This window comes from Pezoporus flaviventris, unplaced genomic scaffold (assembly GCF_033815535.1).
Source record: "Pezoporus flaviventris isolate CSIRO_AGI_PZ_B2104156 unplaced genomic scaffold, CSIRO_AGI_Pfla_v1 ptg000025l, whole genome shotgun sequence".
Classification (NCBI taxonomy): Eukaryota; Metazoa; Chordata; class Aves; order Psittaciformes; family Psittacidae; genus Pezoporus; species Pezoporus flaviventris.
In genome coordinates, this window is record NW_026892573.1 from 34,531,648 (window position 1) to 34,551,974 (window position 20,327).

General features: G+C 50.1%; 2 protein-coding genes across 2 annotated transcripts in view; one reads left to right on the plus strand and one right to left on the minus strand.

Annotated features, from left to right (window-relative positions):
- Positions 1-3,973, minus strand: part of C2CD3 (C2 domain containing 3 centriole elongation regulator) — a 52,039-nt gene extending 48,066 nt beyond the window's left edge. The window contains 5 exon segments of the mRNA XM_061458162.1: positions 489-706; positions 1,941-2,134; positions 2,720-2,877; positions 3,635-3,949; positions 3,952-3,973. Coding sequence (XP_061314146.1) covers positions 489-706; positions 1,941-2,134; positions 2,720-2,877; positions 3,635-3,949; positions 3,952-3,973 — 907 coding nt within the window.
- Positions 3,974-5,594: 1,621 nt separating this feature from the next.
- PPME1 (protein phosphatase methylesterase 1) overlaps positions 5,595-20,327 on the plus strand; it is a 35,708-nt gene continuing 20,975 nt past the window's right edge. Inside the window, exon 1 of the mRNA XM_061458136.1 lies at positions 5,595-5,729. Coding sequence (XP_061314120.1) covers positions 5,632-5,729 — 98 coding nt within the window. The 5' untranslated portion in view covers positions 5,595-5,631. The remainder of the gene's footprint in view (positions 5,730-20,327) is intronic.

Below are 20,327 nucleotides of genomic sequence, written 5' to 3' on the forward strand. Positions count from 1 at the left end.
GTCGGAGCTGGATGAGCTTTAAGGTCTCTTCCAAGCCAAAGCATTCCATGATTCTATGATTTCAACTGACAGGTGATGGAAAAGAGAACATTTTCCATCCGAAAAGTTACAGGCACAGAAACCCTTCCATGTTTTGTTTTTCTTTTTTTTCACATGAGTGGCACCTTTGATGGCCACCTCAGCAGATTTGTCAATGAATAAACAGCCTGTGAAGCTGAGCTTCCTTTTCTTTTACCCCTCCTGGTCAGAGCAGCATACGGCTAGGACTGCACATTCTGCCTCAGCTGAATACTCACACCATCTTCCAACAGGACCGGATCAGTAGTTTCTAAGTAAAGACATCTGTGTTATAATTAACTGTTTGAAATAATGTGGTGAGAGCATTCAAAGAATCACTTTTCCTTAAGTCTTTATCTCCAAATAGGCACCTGAAATATCAAGAGCTACTGGCAGTGAAATCTAAAAGATGATGCTGACTATATAGTAACCTGAAAGCAGGTCTTTTGTAGCTGGGCTATGTAAAGAGAGCACCCGAGTGTTTGTTCTGGCAGGTCCTTCAGGATCAGCACTGGTGGGAAATGACACTTCTTCATTTGAATGATTCATTTTCAAACATTCATCTGGTAAAATCAGAGGATGATGAGAAGCAGGGAAAGTGTCCTTTATGTTTTCAGAGTTCTCTTGAAAGAGAAAATGGTCCTTTCCTCTGTTAAAAAAGAGAAACATTATTTCAGTCAAGTGGATCGGTGAAAGGGATTCAGAGAATCATCAGAGAATCATGAAATGGTTTGTGTTGGAAGGGACCTTACAGCTCCTCCAGTTCCAACCCCCTGCCATGGGCAGGGACCCCTTCCACTAGAGCAGCTTGCTCCAAGCCCCTGTGTCCAACCTGGCCTTGAACACTGCCAGGGATGGGGCAGCCACAGCTTCTCTGGGAACCCTGTGCCAGCGCCTCAGCACCCTCCCAGGGAAGAGCTTCTGCCTAAGAGCTCAGCTCAGTCTCCCCTCGGGCAGGTTCAAGCCATTCCCCTTGGCCTGGCCCTACAGGCCCTTGTCCCAAGCCCCTCTCCAGCTTTCCTGCAGCCCCTTTAGGCACTGGAGCTGCTCTCAGGTCTCCCCTTCAGGAGCCTTCTCTTCTCCAGGCTGAATAACCTCTGACTCAAACCTCTTCAAATTCTCCCCAGCTCTGCAGCTGCCCCCCTTCAGTACATGCTCCAAAAAGAAACGTGATGCACTACGTTAACTTAGAATCTTAGAATCATAGAACAGTTAGGGTTGGAAAGGACCTTAAGATCATCCAGTTCCAACCCCCCTGCCATGGACAGGGACACCTCGCACTAGACCATGTCACCCAAGACTCCAGCCAACCTGGCCTTGAACACTGCCAGGGATGGAGCACTCACAGCTTCCTTGAGCAACCTATTTCAGTGCCTCACCACCCTCACAGTAAAGAACTTCTTCCTTAAATCCAATCTAAACTTCCCCTGTTTAAGTTTGAAGCCATCACCCCTTGTCCTACCACTACAGTCCCTGATGAAGAGTCCCTCCCCAGCATCCTTATAGGCCCCCTTCAGATACTGGAAGGCTGCTCTGAGGTCTCCACGCAGCTTCTCTTCTCCAGGCTGAATAGCCCCAGCTTTCTCAGCCTAAACTTATACCCATTATTTCCACTTACACCATCAGAGAAACCGACTCAAGCTGTCAATAAAAGATTTGTGGCACCTCTTGTGTCAACTACCATTACTCAAACTAAGTCATCACAGGATGTAGATTTGTATCAGATGAGAAACTGTCCCTGCAAGCTTTGAAACACTGGGTGTTCTGGATTCTACCTGAAATGCACGTTCAGAAAGATGAAGTATTCCATAACTCACAAGTGTATAGCCTTAAGAAATGTGTGAACAGCAAAATAAAGCAGCATTTTGAGAACAAAAAGGTACCTGTGAGTTGAGGCTCTGCCATTGTTAACAGCCTCCTGGTCAGCAACAGTCACTTGTGTTTGCCTGGACTGCTGTGATGGAGCAAGGATTTGGGGTTTGCTGCTTCCAGGAGCAGTATCCAAACTCCCATCTGTGGTTGGGATAGAGCTGCTGGTGTCGTACCGTCCTGGCAGAGGTTCTAGAGCCAGTGAGACCTGAGGGACAGAGTATGAAATAGCATTTTGTTGTTTTCTTCATTAAGCCCTAGACACATTGCACTCAACTTTACTTGTCATGCCATGAAAAACTGCTGCTGTTCTGTGCAGAGCAGTATTTATGTCATGCAGTGATGTAACATCAGAAAACTGACATGTTTATAACTACTTATTTTATATTCCCTGTTTTCAAACCACAGGCAACTATCTTGCAGCATAAATTGCCCGGATTTGGGGTTGTAAAGGAGAACTCCACCTTCTTAATCCCAGATTTCAATATCTTCTGTAACATCAGCCCAGTAAGGCTCTGGGGAAGGGTTAGAACTAAGTATCTGGTTTGAAATCTGCTGTTAAAACTCACTCAACTTTGTAAAGTTGAACTACACAATCCTAAAGAGAACAAAGTCAACACTGTTCAGTATTCATATTCCATTTGCTACCTGAACTCATAAATGCCTTGGACAGGGACCAGCTCTGCAGTGCACCTACTACCGCTTGATCCAGGCACCTGATTATGTTACAGATGTTACAGCAATATGACTTATAATTATAAATTACAAAGAGCAAAGCCATAAGGAGGAGTACCTGCAGCTCTCCAAGTTTATCAGATGTGGGTGAAATGATGGGGAAAACCCCACTGATGGGATGGCTGGGAGAAAGCTGGGACAGGCTGCTGATTTGTACTCTGCCAATGGGAAGATGGTCCAGTTTGGTCATTACCTCCAGGACAAGCACACCCATATCTGTGAAATTAGGAACAGCTTCAATTCAGTCTCCCACAATGCGATCACAATTAAACACAAAACTTTTTTGTTAAGGTGACAGAGATACAAGGGGTTAATAATCATAGAATCATGGAATGGTTTGGCTTGGAAGGGACCTTAAAGCTGATTCAGTTCCAACCCCTGCCATGGGCATGGACACCTTCCACCAGAGCAGGCTGCTCCAAGTCCCTGTGTCCAGCCTGGCCTTGAACACTGCCAGGGATGGGGCAGCCACAGCTTCTCTGGGCACCCTGTGCCAGTGCCTCAGCACCCTCACAGGGAAGAGCTTCTGCCTAAAATCTCATCTCAATCTCTCAGACAGACTCTAGACATTAATTTGCTTGCATTAATTTCCTGCAGAGCTTTCACTAAATTAAGTACCTTAACAACCTCAGAAGCTCTTCTGTATATCTTCTTATTCTTTACACCCTTCTTCACACATTCAAAAACTGAAATGCCTGTTTAATATGAGATGGATAAAAATAGAAATCACCAAATCTTGACACTAGGGGCTACAGGATATTTCAGTAGTTTGCAGACCTAAAATGCTAAAGCTGACACTAGAGAGACTGATGCCAGCAATTTCAAGCTGAGATTAAAAGCCTTCCAAATCAGGAAACCAATCTAAAAAGCCATAAGTGAGACCAGGACAAGGGTTACTTGGTGGGTAAATAACTGCTTGGCTCTTTCAGGGCTGCCTGTAGCTCTGGCCCTGATGAGGGTGAAGCATCTCTACCTGTCAGGTAGGCAGCAAACTGCCTGGGCCCACAGCGGACTGGGTAGCGAGCGGTGGTTCTCCCTCCTGGCTGCCCTGGTCGGGAGGTGGGCTGGAAGACGGTGCCATCAGAGGTCTCTCCCCACCACCTCAGGCGCATGAGAGTGGCAGCAGAGGGTGGCTTTGGGGTCGTCCAGAGGGCTCGGGCCACAGTGCAGCGGAGGAAGCAGCGCAGGGGTCCCTCCACGAGCGGTGGCAGGCTGGTGGAAGCAGGGATGTCATCGAGACCTGTGGGGACAAGGGACCAAGTGGTCGGTGGCTGTGGTGGTGAATCCACCCCCATCTTCTGGGCTGCTCCATGACCTTGGGAATCGAAGGGCAGGTTGGATGAGCCTTGGAGCAAGCTGCTCTAGTGGAAGGTGTCTCTGCCCATGGCAAGAGGTTGGAACTGGATGAGCTTTAAGCTCCCTTCAACCCAAACCAGTCTCCATGATAGACATGGCTTCCTGCGTGCATAGATAATTATAACAATTGTATAGTAAATTCTATTGACTCAGTTTACAAGATCCACATTAAAACTGCAAACTGCTGCTAAATGACACTTGTAACCCTTTAGATGAAAACCACTGACCAAGTCTGAGACTAAGACTAGACCCAGCTGCATCCAGGCTCTACCAGCGGTTACAAAGCAAGGGGGTCTATTCTGAACCTCATGACTCAACAGGGATTTCCTTAGGCCCTGTATAAACCACTGTCCAAGTCTGAGACTCAGACTAGACCTGGCTGCAGCAAGGATCCCTCATGACTTTAGAAAGCAAACCTTGTGACTCAACAGGACAGTCTCCCTTTATGTCTTTGATCTCTGCATCAGTAAGTTTTAGCTCGATTTCACCTTTTCTATGCTTCACCCATATAATGAGAATGAACCTTGCCACAGAATCCCGTTAAGTTGTGCCTTTAACCCAGTATCTCCCCTCACTCCCAGAGAGACACTGAGGTGCTGCAGTGGGGCCAGAGAAGGGCAGCGGAGCTGGAGCAGGGCTGGAGCCCAAGTGTGATGGGGAAGGGCTGAGGAACCTGGGGGGTTCAGTGTGGAGAAGAGAAGGCTCAGGGGGGACCTGATGGCTGCCTACAAGTGCCTGAGAGGAGGATGGAGCCAGGAGGGGCTGGGCTCTGCTCCCAAGGAACAAGGGATGGGACAAGAGGAACCGGTCTCAAGCTGCACCAGGGCAGGTTTAGATGGAGCTGAGGAACAATTCCTGCCCCAGAGGGTGCTCAGGCATTGGAACAGGCTGCCCAGGGCAGGGCTGCAGTCACCGGCCCTGCAAGGGTTCACACCCCGTGGAGACGAGGCCTCAGTGCCATGGGGGAGTGGTGGCCTTGGCAGTGCTGGGAATGGTTGGACTGGATGAGCTTGAAGCTCTTTTCCAACCCAGCTGATTCTGTGACCCATTACAAACCATGTTAAAGCCGCTCGTACGAACACCTCTGAGCGCCGCGCTCCGAGCCCTTCACTTCCCGACCACGGCCCCGCACGACTCCGCGCTGCCCCCCGCCGCCCCTCAGCCCACGCCACCGCCCTACCGCCCCTCCGGGACCCGTCCCACCTCCCCTCCGCCGGCCGCCCCCCGCCGCCGGGCCCATCGCCCTCGGCCTCTTCTGCCGCATCCCGCCTCGCCTCAGGCCGCCCGGCAACCGCCGCTTGGGCGGGAGCGGGACCGGGACGCGCCGCCTCAGAGCCGCACTTCCTGGACTACAACTCCCGTCATGCACCGCGCTCCCTTAACACTTTACGGAGGCGTGGACTACATTTCCCACAATGCCCCGGGAGTGCGCTACGGGTGCCCGCGGGGGCCTCCTGCCCGCCCCGTGGTGCCGCGCGGCGGCGCTGTGAGGGGGAACCCGCTTCCGGTGTGCGCGGAGCGGGGGCTGGCGGCGGCCGAACCCCGTGGCGGGGAGGGGGGGGGGTGGTTGTTCCGCGGTGTGTCCTTGTGTCTCCTATCGCCTCCTGCGCCCTCATGTCGGCTCTGGAGAAGCAGCTGCACCTCGGCCGCCTCCCGCCGCGGCCCCCGCTGCCCGGTGGCGGCGGTCAGTCCGGCTCCAAGATGCGCATGGGGTAGGTGGGGGAAGGGAGGCGGCGGCTGAGGGGATGTGGGGGGGGGAAGAGGTGGGTAGCAGCGGGGGAGGGGAGGGTTGCTCGGTACGGTGGGCTCGCTGGCAGTTGGGGCTGGGGGCTCGTTACCGGGGGGTCTGGAGAGAGGGGAGGTCGTTTTGGGGGGGATCTGGAGGGAGGGGTGCTCGTTATTGGGGTGTTTGGAGGGAGGGATGCTCGTTTGGGGGAATCTGGGGGGGGCTGCTCGTTATTGGGGGTTCTGGTGGGAATGGCGCTTGTTATTGGGGTCTGGAGAGAGGGATGCTCGTGGTGGTGGGTCTGGAGAGAGGGATGCTCATTACTGGGGGTCTGGAGAGAAGGATGCTCGTTGTTGGGGTGTCTGGAGAGGGGGATGCTCATGGTGGTGGGTCTGGAGAAAGGGGTGCTCATTACTGGGGGTCTGGAGAGAGGGATGCTCGTTGTTGGGGTGTCTGGAGAGGGGGATGCTCGTGGTGGTGGGTCTGGAGAGAGGGATGCTCGTTGTTGGGGTGTCTGGAGAGAGGGATGCTCGTTATGGCGGGTCTGGAGAGAGGGGTGCTCATTACTGGGGGTCTGGAGAGAGGGATGCTCATTGCTGGGGGTCTGGAGAGGGGGGTGCTCATTACTGGGGGTCTGGAGAGAGGGGTGCTCATTACTGGGGGTCTGGAGAGAGGGATGCTTGTTATGGTGGGTCTGGAGAGAGGGATGCTCATTACTGGGGGTCTGGAGAGGGGGGTGCGCATTACTGGGGGTCTGGAGAGAGGAATGCTCGTTGTTGGGGTGTCTGGAGAGAGGGATGCTCGTTGTTGGGGTGTCTGGAGAGAGGGGAGGTAGTTTTGGGGGGGTCTGGAGGGCGGGGGCACCCGTTTTATGGGGATCAGGAGGAATGGTGCTCATTCCTGGTGGTCTGGAGGGGTGTGTGCTTGTTATTGGGGGGTCTGGAGAGAGGGGAGGTCATTTTGGGGGAGGGTCTGAACAGGAGGGTGCTCATTATCAGGGGTGGTTTAGGAGCAGGGGATCCTCTTTGGAAGATGGCAGCTGAGGGGAGAGGGTCCCCCATGTGTGGGCAGGCTGGGGGGCTCTGTCCTTTGGCAGAGCTAGGGGGTGCTTTAGGGGGTGGGTTACACATTGCTGGGAAGGATCAGGGGCTGTGGTGCTGATTGCTTGGGGGGGCGGGGTTAGGGTGGCAGCATGGTGGCTGTCCCTGGATGCTGACATGATGGGAAAGACCAGTCTGACCCTGCTCCCCCAAACGGCACCGGGACCCAGCTTCTCCAGCCCCCTCTCCTTGGCGATGGAGCAGGCAAAGGTGTCACTGCAGGAAGAGTGCTGAGGGGGGGTGGCTGGTGCTGGGGTTGCTCTTCAGCAGCTCTTTTTGCCATCTGTATTTGAAGGGAGGATCCAACGTGTCGTGATTTGGCTGGGTGGTACCTGAAGAGCTGCTGAAAGCAGGGTTGGGGGAGAGGGGTGTATTTAAGTGTTACTCCTCAGCAGCAGAGGAGCTGTAGAGGAGGTGAACTCTGCCAAGTGCCTGAAGTGCCTGCTTCAGATGATGGGAAATCTGGGATAGTCCAATATAGCTGTCAAACCCTTTAAGCAGTTTTGGAAACCGAGAGAAGATTGACCAGTGTCTAGTCCTGACTGGAGAAGAACAGCTCTAACACTGAGTCAGAGGGGTTGGAAATGGGATGGCTTTGAAGGGAATGTCGTGACTTCACTTCCAAAGGTGTGAGGAGAACCTTGTCCTTCCAAGCAGGTGCCTGTTTGTGGTAAAAGGAGGGCAAGATAATCATAGAATCATGGAATGGTTTGGGTTGGAAGGGACCTTGAAGCTCATCCAGTTCCAACCCTGCCACAGGCAGGGATACCTTCCACGAGAGCAGCTTGCTCCAAGCCCCTGTCTGCAACCTGGCCTTGAACACTGCCAGGGATGGGGCAGCCACAGCTTCTCTGGGCACCCTGTGCCAGCGCCTCAGCACCCTTGTAGTAAAGAATTCCTTGGAGCAGGGCTATGGCTTGGTTGCAGAGATGGAAGTGGCGGTTGCAAAGTGAAAGCAGCTGGTAGTAATCGTGGGGAGCTGAGCTCAGGAGAGCTGTGACAGAACACATTGAGAGCCCCGTGCCAAAGTGGAGCTTTAAGCAGAATGGCAGAGACATGGAGGTTTTATTACACCTAAAGAAAAGGTGTTTTCAGGACTGGGTGACTTTTTGATCGAGGCTCATTGCTACAGAATGGAATCTGAGGTTTGGATTGCCTCAAAGACCAGGGGTTGATCCTCTGGAGGAGCAGCAGCCTGGGCGCTACCCTCTGGGAGGTCCATGTGTAAGCTGCACGACACAAAGTGCTCCATTTGGAAGATAAAAATACCCTCCAATTCCTACAGGAAATCTCCTTTGCCTTGGTGCATGAAATCAGATAACTGAAAGAACCGATGGAAAAGGCAGCTACAGGGCTGGGACTGAAATAAGCTGTTTAGTATTTATGGATGGGAGAGGACTGTTTCTCCTCTCCTTAAAACATAGTTTTAAAACCTTTATTTCACACCTTATTATTTGCATGATACTTGGAGAGATGTAATGCAATTGATGTCGGAGGTATATGAGCTAATACTAACACATCTTCATCAAATACTCCCTTTAATATGAATTATTTTATAGCTAAGCTTCATATGTTTAATGACATGGCTTTGAGGCTGAGCAATAAAGTTGTATTTAAGGATTAATTTGTACTGTTAGTAGAGAAATAGGCATAGAGAGTAGGAAGAAGAGGCTTTGGATGGCTTTTGGAAGGGGTTCCCCTCTCAGGGCTGCTGTGTCCTCTCCTGTATCTCTTGGTTATCTGAAACTGAGAGCTGGGACTCGGGGGCTCCATTTCCTGATGTTGTATGAAACCAAGGGGTTAAAAGCAAGCCACTAAACCACCCATTTGTGTTGTGGAGAGTTTTGTGTTTCACAGGACTGTGCTGAAAGTTACATGGTGCACACAAGGCTGGATTTAATGTTCAATACACTGTTTAATTCTGCTGGCTCTGTTCAGAGTTAACCAAACCAACGCTTATGCTGTGCACAGTCTGCAAACCCACAGTATTTCTAAGGGAAGAAATAAAGTTCTTGTTTCTTCCTCTCGTTTCATCCCATTTAACTTTAGAGTCTCATCCCTTGTGGTTATTTTGTGCAGTTTTGAATGTACATTTTACCAGTTCCAGCCACTGTAAACTCTGTCAGCACCCATCTCATTCTTTCCATGCAGTGTGTACACCTGTGGCACCATAACCGCACACCATGACACATGGCTTGTTGACTGAGGTATTCCTAAATAATAATAAATATAAAACCGTTCAACGCTGGTGCTAAGGTGGCCTTAAACAGGATGAAAATCCTACTGCAGCCCTGAGGAGCAGGACTTGGGGTGCTGGGTGAGGAGAAGCTCCCCACGACCCGGCTTCAGTGTGCGCTTGAGCCCAGAACCCCCCCCCCCATGTGCTGGACTGCACCCCCAGAGCGTGAGCAGCAGCTCAGGGAGGGGATCCTGCCCCTCTGCTGTGTGAAGGGGAGACCCCCCCTGCAGCCCTGATCCAGCTCTGGGGCAGCAGCACAAGAGGGACGTGGAGCTGTTGGAGCGAGGCCAGAGGAGGCCATGGAGCTGCTGCGAGGGCTGGAGCAGCTCTGCTCTGGAGCCAGGCTGAGAGAGCTGGGCTGGGGCAGCCTGGAGAAGAGAAGGCTCCTGAAGGGGAGACCTGAGAGCAGCTCCAGTGCCTGAAGGGGCTGCAGGAAAGCTGGAGAGGGGCTTGGGACAAGGGCCTGTGGTGTAGGGGGATCCATGCTATGCTGCGAGACCTCAAAGAGTCAGTAAAGCTGAAGGAGGTGATGGGTTTTTCATGTGCCTCTAATAGGCTGTGTCCCTGCAAAGTGCTGCCCTGCTGCGGGCTGTGTTTTCACATCAGTTTTGTCATTAGTGAAAATCCATCCTGGTGCCAAGTCTTGTTAGAAATAAGACAAAAGTAAAGGCTGTTAAATTCCTGCCTGCATGAGGCACTGGCAAAGCCCTCATGATATTTGTTGCTTCACTTACTCAGCACAGGTAAACAAGCAACTTCTAATTGAGCACTTCCAGGGATTTTAGCATGGGTTTGATGATGGACATCTATCATTGTACACCTGTAGGGTATTTCTGCTCATGCAGTGCTTGTTAGTGCTAATCCTGTGCAGGAATTTATATAAAGCTTCCTATCTTGCCAATGTTTGAGGTTTTTTTAACACTTTCTGTTAGGGAAATGATCAAGAAAAGAGGTTTATTTCCTACAGTTTTATAATGCTCTTCTTCCTTTCAGTACATTGAAATCATGGTATGAAATCTGGTGTTGTGGGTAAGGAACAAGAATTCCCATGTCCTTCCCCTTCAAAGCTGCAGGGTTCGTGAGCACACTGTAGTCGTGTAGTGCAGTTGTATTTTTGGGTTACTGCTCTGACATTTAGTAAATCCCTTTATGGGTGATGTTGCAGTTGTGTGAGGCACTGCATGTGTGACATGAGAACACCCGCATCCAGAGAGACTTATGGAATCACAGAGTGGTTTGTGATGGAAGGGACCTTAAAGTTCCTCCAGCTCCAACCCCCTGCCATAGGCAGGGACACCTTCCACTAGAGCAGCGTGCTCCAAGCCCCTGTGTCCAACCTGGCTTTGTGACTTGTGTGAAAAGGTGACAAGGACTGGATGGATACAGGGACAGCAAAGTGCAAATAATGGGTGAAGTTTTGCTGTTTCATGGCTGTTGTTACAAAGCAAGGATGGAAGAGAGTTCTGCAGGGTGCTGAGGTGGCTTTTTAGGTGGTATTGACCATCCCTCCCAAGTGGATAGAGTAGTGTGTAGGAGAGCTCCAGTACTAGTCTGAAGATCAACATGGGTGATGGATGCTGCTGTGGCAGAAGCTTTGCCTCTGATACTTAATCAATGCAGCTGTATGCCAGGAGTGCAGGGGACTGAACCATCAACCTGCCTTTGTGGTTGGCTCATTTACTTCTCTCTGGTGAAGAGTCTTGCAGGAGACACCTGTGGTTGGATGTCAGCATCACCCAGACCCTTGCTTCTGAACCCAACCAGCCTTCAGACTCGGTACTTTGTTCCTTCGCCTTTTATTCTCCCTCCAACATCTCTCATCTCTGCTGTTGATCTCATCCTAAGCTGTGATTTATTGTTGGACAGCAGTGCCCAAACCTGGATGTGCAGCTTCAACAGAGGCTTTCACACAGCTGTGAACTGGAAAGACTATTTCATCTGCCCTTGTAGAGGAGAACTTCATTCATACGTCTCAGCAGGGCTGTATTATTTTGGCGGTGTGACTCTGACCCTCTTCTCAGCTTGTGGGCTGCAGTTCTGTGTGGCTGCTTGTGTGTGCTCTGCATTCAAGTTACTTCTACCTAGGTTTAGCTTAGGCTTAGCTAAATTTAGCCTTATTAAGATTCACTTGAATACAATCAAGTGCAAGATTCCATAGTCGGGCCACCACAAGAGAATGTGATTTGTTGTACAGAGAAAAATGAGTGTGATTTATGGTGCTACAAATACAAAAGCCTATAGTGAAATAGTCCTTAAAATTCACACTTCTACAGGGAATAAACTAAAATATCCTCTTCGTTTTGCTGTGTTGAGCATCTCATGTTTATGAATCTGTTTTATTTCTACACCTTGAATTTCTGGAATTGAAGGAAGGGCCATTCAAATGGGTTTAAACTTAATATCCAACAGTGCTGGTAAGCTGATTTTTCCATGGCTAAATGCTTTGCATGCAATGCAAGCATTTAAATGCAGTGCACCTCTTAGTATCATGTTGGACACTCTTTTTATTTCCTTCTTTATCAGCCAGGCAGATCATGTTATCATGACTATGCTGTGGTTGAAAGCAGATCATAAGAAGCAGAGAGTGGGGCAAATAAGATTGCTATAGGGAAACAGGAAAATCATTTACTGCAGCACTGAGATTCTCAAGCTTCAGTCATCCTTGACCAGAAAGAAGTTACAGGCCAGGATGCTCTTTTAAAACCATTGTTTGAGATTACTCTTGATATTATTCGTTCTGAAAAGGACCTTTATACTGAGGATTCTCAGCCATAATAAAGTCTTACATCTTTTTGGTAATTCACTGCTAAAAGGTTAACACATGTTTCAGTTGTTTGTAATAAACCAGCACCTATTACTGCATTGAAATGGGTGAAAAGAGACTTATCTGTTCTTCTCTAGGTGTCCGTGCTTGTGACAGGGACACTCTCCACTAGAGCAGCTTGCTCCAAGCCCCTGTGTCCAACCTGGCCTTGAGCACTGCCAGGGATGGGGCAGCCACAGCTTCTCTGGGCACCCTGTGCCAGCGCCTCAGCACCCTCCCAGGGAAGAGCTTCTGCCTAAGAGCTCAGCTCAGTCTCCCCTCGGGCAGGTTCAAGCCATTCCCCTTGGCCTGGCCCTACAGGCCCTTGTCCCAAGCCCCTCTCCAGCTTTCCTGCAGCCCCTTCAGGCACTGGAGCTGCTCTCAGGTCTCCCCTTCAGGAGCCTTCTCTTCTCCAGGCTGCCCCAGCCCAGCTCTCTCAGCCTGGCTCCAGAGCAGAGCTGCTCCAGCTCTCACAGCAGCCCTGTAGCCTCCTTTGGACTCACTTCTTCATGTGTCTGTACTGGGGAATCTCATTTGAGCAAAGTGGCCAAATCAAAGAGCTTTGTCCACTTTGCTGTGCCTGTGGGACTGCAACACGAGGCTGAGTGCTCTGATCCATCAATCTTCATCTTAGCTCTGCTTTCAGCTGCTGTTCTTTCCACACTTCCAAAGTAATGGTACACGTGAAGATGCAAACAGCAGGATGTTGGATCCTTGACTGTGTGAAACACTGATGTTAATGTCTAAGGAAAAGCCCTCTCTAGTTAAAATGGCTGCTGCAGAAACGTTTGGACTGGCTTTTTGTGATAGCACAAGATGTGTGCTTAGGATTCCATCATATTTCAAAGCACCTCACATTGATTTCTGCTGCCTTGCTTCCCCTAAACTATAGCCCCCTTGCAGGTACACGTGTGTGTACACCATCCAGCAGTACCCTCCCTTGATGCTATAGCACTCTCCTGCCTGTATTCAGTGCTCTCCAAGAGAACTATCCAGCTGAATCATGTTTTATGCTTCTCTTTGACTTGAGGAGGATGTGAAAATCACACCGAGAAGAACTTGAACTTCATTTTTTAATGTTCATTTATTTTAAGGAGCAAATTCATCTGAGGTTGTGTTTGAAATCGTCAGCGTCTTGAAAGTGATTGGTTTGAATTGCTTGGTTGCAATGGAGATAAAACCAAACTTCATGGTCAGGGTTCTGTGGGGAAATGGAATAAAGGAGTTTGCAAAGTCACTGGTGAAGCCAAAGGGTTGAGACCCTCCCCTCAGCAGCTCCTGAAGGCTGCAGCAGCTGCTGCATTTGCTGTCTGCTTTTGTGTCTTGAGTTTAGCCCATGTTTGCTTACAGAGCCAGCAACGAGAGTTAAGGATCTGGATGGGATTTGAATATGAAAGACTGTTTGCTGTTCACTTCCAATATGTGAATAAAAATGATGTATGATCATAGAATCCCAGCCTGGTTTGTGTTGGAAGGGACCTTAAAGCTCCTCCAGTTCCAAATCCCTGCACGGGCAGGGACCCCTTCCACTAGAGCAGCTTGCTCCAAGCCCCTGTGTCCAACCTGGCCTTGAACCCTGCCAGGCCTCCAGGATCTCCCAAGATCTTTTAATTGTCTAGAAGACCTTGATGGGATCAGTCTGTGCCATTCAATCATGATAATTCCAAATGATTTCTCCTTTTTTAATCCATTTGTTCGGTTGATAACGCTGGAGGGAAGGGGTTCCAGAGGGACCTTGACACGCTTGTGAGGTGGACTGATGCCAACCTCATGGAGTTTAACCATGCCAAGTGCAAGGTCCTACACCTGGGTTGGAGCAATCCCAGGCACAGCTACGGGTTGGGCAGAGAAGAGATTCAGAGCAGCCCAAGGAGAAGGACTTGGGGGTGTTGGTCGATGAGAAAATGAACATGAGCCGGCTTCAGTGTGCGCTCGCAGCCCAGAAAGCAACCGTATCCTGGGCTGCATCAAAAGGAGCGTGACCAGCAGGGCGAAGGAGGTGATCCTGCCCCTCTGCTCTGCTCTTGTGAGACCTCACCTGGAGCATTGTGTGCAGTTCTGGGGTCCTCAACATAAGAAGGACATGGAGCTGTTGGAACAAGTCCAGAGGAGGCCACGAGGATGAGCAGGGGCTGGAGCAGCTCCTGTATGGAGCCAGGCTGAGAACATTGGGGCTGTTGAGCCTGGAGAAGAGAAGCTGCGTGGAGACCTCAGAGCAGCTTCCAGTGTGTGAAGGGGGCTACAAGGATGCTGGGGAGGGACTCTTCATCAGGGATTGGAGTGATAGGACAAGGGGTGATGGGTTCAAAGTGAAACAGGGGAAGTTCAGGTTGGAGATAAGGCAGAAGCTCTTCCCTATGAGGGTGCTGAGGCACTGGAATGGGTTGCCCAAGGAAGCTGTGAATGCTCCATCCCTGGCAGTGTTCAAGGCCAGGTTGGACAGAGCCTTGGGTGCCATGGTTTAGTGTGAGGTGTCCCTGCCCATGGCAGGGGCTTGGAACTGGATGATCTTAAGGTCCTTTCCAACCCAAACCATTCCATGATTCCATGATTCTGTTTTTTCCCCTGAAACTTTCTTAGTGTCTCTGCCTGTGGCAGGGGGTTGGAACTGGATGATCTTTAAGTCCTTTCCAACCTAAACCAGTCTGGGATGCTACAATTTTATGTAATCAGCATCTTTAAGGCAGAACTTACAATATTGGCCTTGTCAAGCTAATATTTCTCAACACAACTTCTCACCTATGGCACTTCTTACATACAGATTATGTTTGATTTGCTGTGGTCAGGTTCAAATATAGACTCATAGAATGATTTAGGTTGGAAGGGACCTTAAAGCTCATCCAGTTCCAACCGCCTGCCATGGGCAGGGACCCCTTCCACTGGAGCAGCTTGCTCCAAGCCCCTGTGTCCAGCCTGGCCTTGAGTGCTTCGGTAGCTTTAAGTACAGACTTTCAGTAAGCAAAAAGAAACAAAGAGATTACTAAAAATACTTCCCTTGCTTGGTGCAATCTCTTCAGTTTTAGGAAAATAGCACAAAAACCCGTTTAAGAACTGATGAGAGGTTTGTTGAGCCACGTGAGCTCCTACTGCTCCAGGATCTCTTGCAGTATGTGTTCAAGGCCAGGTTGGACAGAGCCTTGGGTGACATGATCTAGAGTGAGTCATCCCTACCCATAGTAGGGGGCTGGAACTGGGTGATTTTAAGATCCTTTCCAACCAAAACTCTTCTATGTGCACATATTCCTTACATGCTGGAGAGGACGGACGGCACAATAGGGTAAAACAAGTTGTAGATGGTGCCCAGAATTTGCTTTGTGATTCCAGTTTCCTAGGTTGGCTTGGAGTATAAGGAGCATTCTAGAGAAGTGCTTATGTTGGATCCATTTGTGGCTTGGGCTGATGGAGACTTTCAAAAGCAGTGATTAGCCCTCTCCGTTTAAATATTTGGTCAGCAAAATACTGCTCCAGCAAAGGAAGGTGCAAAATCACAGCTGCTGTTGATGGGGTTTGCTTCTAATTTTGGGTGTGTTGATGTATCACTAACAAAAAAGCAGCTCTGGAAAAGGAATGAATCAAAGATATTAATTCTTTTCTTCAGGAAAGAAGAATTCTTTCCTCTTGAGTTCAGCCACTGCCCAACCTTCTGCTGTCACCAGGTGATTTGTGGACAACTACACATTTATTCTGCCTTAAATTCAGCATTAAATCAGAGATTTTTAACGTATCTTTCCCCAGCGTTATTCGGAGGGGAACATTTTGCTTTAAAGTAGAATCTACGGATATCAGCATCAGAGGTGACAAAGGTTTTTAATTCCCAGCTCCTCTTTGCTTTCTGCTCTAATTGCCCTGCAAACCTTGGAGGTCTGGTATATATTATTCCCAGATATTCACATACAACACCCAAATAATAACTTCTTCTCTGGGGGTGATAACCCTTGTTAAACTGAATTTGAAGCATATGCTGATGATGCTAAATCAATTGGTACATAAAGCAGTGGTAAGTTCCTAGGGAAGGGCTTGGCTCTGATATCATGGGTTCCTCTTGCAATCCATGAGATAATCCTCATGGATCTGGCTTGATATTGGCATCTTTCTGCCGCTTGTGTGAACATTTTAGCTGTGGTCCTTGTGTTGGACCTCTACTGTCAGGGGTGGTGTTGGAATGGGATACAGAAATGCTCATATATCTTTTGATTGTGCCCTTGTTGGGTTGTTTGTTGGTTTTGTTTCCCATTCAGGTTTTCTCCAAGCAAAGGATGTGGAACATTGACCAACCTAATTCACTTCTTAGGAATTAGGGGTGGCAAAGTGGAACCAAGCAAAGTTTACCCTTTTCATCGATAGTTGCCTCACAAATTCAGACTGTGGCAGTGTGCTCAGGCCAACCCTGTGTGGGTTTGTGCTGCTACTGAGAGGAGCAGTCTGTCTCCTAATGTTCTGCTGCTTCATCTTCTCCATTGTACTGTGCTTGGGTGGCCTTGCAGTTAGCCAGGTAGGGGACAGGGCTAAAAGATCAGAGCAGTTGTGGCTGCCCCATCCCTGGCAGTGTTCAAGGCCAGGTTGGATGGTGTTTGGAGCAGCCTGGTGCAGTGGAAGAGCTAGTCTCTGCCATGGATTGGAGCTCTTCAGGCTCTTTCCACCCCAAACCATTTTATGATTCTATGTGTCAGTGCTGTTGGTGACTGCAGGGTCACCTTTTCTGTTTATCTGCCAGCTCCAGGAGAAAGAGCTGCCAGAGGTCAACCTAAGGGCTTGAGGCTGATACCAACTGCTCCAGGTTATCTGACCTCATGACAGCATCTGTTTGAGAAAATGAGCTGAAGAGCTTCACCCTGAGCAATGGAGATGGAGTCAACTGAACGTACTCCTTTACTTCTCTTCTGCCACCCTGTCCCACATAGTCCTGGCATTGTGTATCATAATATGGAATGGTTTGGGTTGAAGGGACCTTAAAGCTCCTCCAGTTCCAACCCCCTGCCACAGGCAGGGGCACCTTCCACTAGAGCAGCTTGCTCAAGATCTGACCAGATGAGGCTCTGTAAAGCTTCTTGCTCTACATCCTGTTCTCCACTCCTGATGATTTCTACTCTTCTTTGAATCCTCTTCACTTCTATCCTGAAATTATTGATGCAGCTGCAGGTACAGTATTCCACCATGGTGGCTCCAGTGCCTTACGGAGCAGATGTGCAGTCTGTGCTCCAAGCTGAGGTTGTCCTTTGATGCCTGAGAATCACACCACAACCAGGGTCACCATGCTCTTGCTGCCCATCATAGGACCGTGTGTCCTGTCTTATTAATGTGGTTTCTTGCCTAGATCCTGGGTATGTGACTTGACTTTGTTAGCTCTGAGATCTGTCCTTCATCTGTCAGAAAAGGAACAATTCCAAGTCCTTCTACACCTGCTCTTGCCCGTGCAGGATGATGAATATTTTCTGTGTGGCTTGGCTATTGGTACCTGGTTTTGGTGAGTGTTGTGCTTAATATTCCCTCTGGAAGTCCTGAATGCTTAAAAATCTGGTAGAGACTGCAACATGGGTTTGCTGTTCGGGGTAGATCTTGAGCCCAATATGATCAGGGACAGCTGAAGCTGCTTCACATTATTGCACTTTGGGCTTGTAGCATTGGTGTGCAACTGCAAGAAATTCAGTTCATGCTTTTTGTTGTGAGGAATTTTGATGCTAAATATCCCGGACTTGTGCCTACTTGTGATTCATGTGATTTTGTACCTCTCCTACACAGTATAGGTTTAATGTCAACAGGCTTCTGTGTTCCCTTCCCTTCTGCAATAGTGGCTGTCCATGCACCAACCTCATTTCACAAACATGATTGACTTCATAGAATCCCAGCCTGGCTTGGGTCGGAAGGGACCTTAAAGCTCATCCAGTCCCAACCCCTGCCACGGGCAAGGACCCCTTCCACTGGAGCAGCTTGCTCCAAGCCCCTGTGTCCAAGCTGGCCTTGAACACTGCCAGGGATGGGGCAGCCACAGCTTCTCTGGGCACCCTGTGCCAGCGCCTCAGCACCCTCCCAGGGAAGAGCTTCTGCCTAAGAGCTCAGCTCAGTCTCCCCTCGGGCAGGTTAAAGCCATTCCCCTTGGCCTGGCCCTACATCCCTTGTCCCAAGCCCCTCTCTGGGTTTCCTGCAGCCCCTTCCGGCACTGGAGCTGCTCTCAGGTCTCCCCTTCAGGAGCCTTCTCTTCTCCAGGCTGCCCCAGCCCAGCTCTCTCAGCCTGGCTCCAGAGCAGAGCTGCTCCAGCCCTCACAGCAGCTCCATGGCCTCCTGTGGCCTCGCTCCCACCACCACAACTCTTCATCTCCCGTGCTATAATTACCCAGCAACTTGCTTGAGCATTTCCCATGTTCTGCCTCCCTTAAAGAGAGTCCGCTTATAAACTTCTTGGTCTCACAGTCCCAGGTTACCAGGGAGCTCCTGATGTTTACCAGATTTATGGATCATGTTGGAAGGGCTGTAACCAGGATGATGACAGTATTTCCTAATCACCTGCAACTACTCAGGACAGTCCAACCTAAACCAGCTGTAACATGCTGCAGCAAAGTCTGCCTGCAGTGAAACACCACGTCTATAAAGGGGATGAAATTTGTTGTTGCTAACTGCACATCCTGCCTATTCAAACTGGAGAAGGGAAATGATCCAAGCTGTGGGCAGCACTCTCCATCTCCAGCAAGAACCAGAAATGGTACGGAGGGAGCGCATGATCGGCGCTGGGATGGCTTCCAGGCAAGGGGACAATCCGTACAGTAGGAATCTCGGCTTGAAAACTACATGGACCAGGCAAGATGGGTGTAGACAGTCATGAATATTGTAGAGAACAGGCAAACGTTGCCTTAGTGTGGGCTTCAAAGTAAACAGGACTGATCCTTTGTGCTCAAAGCCCAGTTGAATCATGGCACTGTTGTCACAGATGCTGTGGAAGGAGCTCTGGAAGTGGCTCCTGTTCTATGTGATGAACTAATGGAAGCTGCCCATCCTGGATGTAACAGTGCTGAGGATGCAGCCTCTGGAGATGCCAGTCCTCTAATAGTGAAAATTTGGAGGCAGGATGTAACCTGTTCACTGCTTAACCCTTTCCAGAGCATTGCTGTGCTGGCATATATGGACAAGGGCCTGTAGGGCCAGGCCAAGGAGAATGGCTTTAACCTGCCCGAGGGGAGACTGAGCTGAGCTCTTAGGCAGAAGCTCTTCCCTGTGAGGGTGCTGAGGCGCTGGCACAGGGTGCCCAGAGAAGCTGTGGCTGCCCCATCCCTGGCAGTGTTCAAGGCAGGTTGGACACAGGGGCTTGGAGCAAGCTGCTCTGTGGAAGGGGACCCTGCCTGTGGCAGGGGGTTGGAACTGGAGGAGCTTTAAGCTCCCTTCAACCCAAACCATTCCATAGTTCTATGGAGCACTTCTACCTGGAGAGGTTTCTTCCTTTCGTACAAGCTGGGACCTTCCTGCCAGAGCTCCGCATGCCAAGGGAATAACCCCCAAACAGAGGCAATAAAAACTAAGCCTGGTTTTCCCAGTAACACATTTCCAACATGTGAATCACATCCTGCCTCCCCAGGCAGTTAGACTCAGCTCCTCTTTATATATCATAAGGCTGATTTCTGCTGCAGTTTGTTGACAGGCACATCACAAAGCACTGCAACAAATTACACTTGAAATTAGCTGCTCCTGTAGTACTAATGGCAGGTTGTATCCAGTGCCCTAGGGAGTGTGAATTATTGGGTGAATGCAGAAGACCTGTTCTGTGGACATTGTATAAACCAGGACTCTCAAAGGTGCCATTACACAAAGCGATTGAAAAGCTCCCCATGACCCGGCTTCAGTGTGCACTTGAGCCCAGACCCCCCCCCATGTGCTGGGCTGCACCCCCAGAGCGTGAGCAGCAGCTCAGGGAGGGGATCCTGCCCCTCTGCTGCGTCAAGGGGAGACCTGAGAGCAGCTCCAGTGCCTGAAGGGGCTGCAGGAAACCCAGAGAGGGGCTTGGGACAAGGGCCTGTAGGGCCAGGCCAAGGGGAATGGCTTGAACCTGCCCGAGGGGAGACTGAGCTGAGCTCTTAGGCAGAAGCTCTTCCCTGGGAGGGTGCTGAGGCGCTGGCACAGGGTGCCCAGAGAAGCTGTGGCTGCCCCATCCCTGGCAGTGTTCAAGGCCAGGTTGGACACGGGGGCTTGGAGCAAGCTGCTCCAGTGGAAGGGGTCCCTGCCCGTGGCAGGGGTTGGAGCTGGATGAGCTTTGGGGTCCCTTCCAACCCAACCCATTCTGTGGCTCTATGAAAGGTGCAGCTGTGCCCTCTCCTTGTATCCCTATTGCTAACAAAAGGCTCTGCAATCAGAATTTTCTTGATGACTCAGTTGCTGCAGAAGCTGTTTCTCAGGCTCGCAGTCACTCAGCGAGGCTAAAAGAGTAGTGCTTAATTTTGGCAGGAACATAATTAGGCT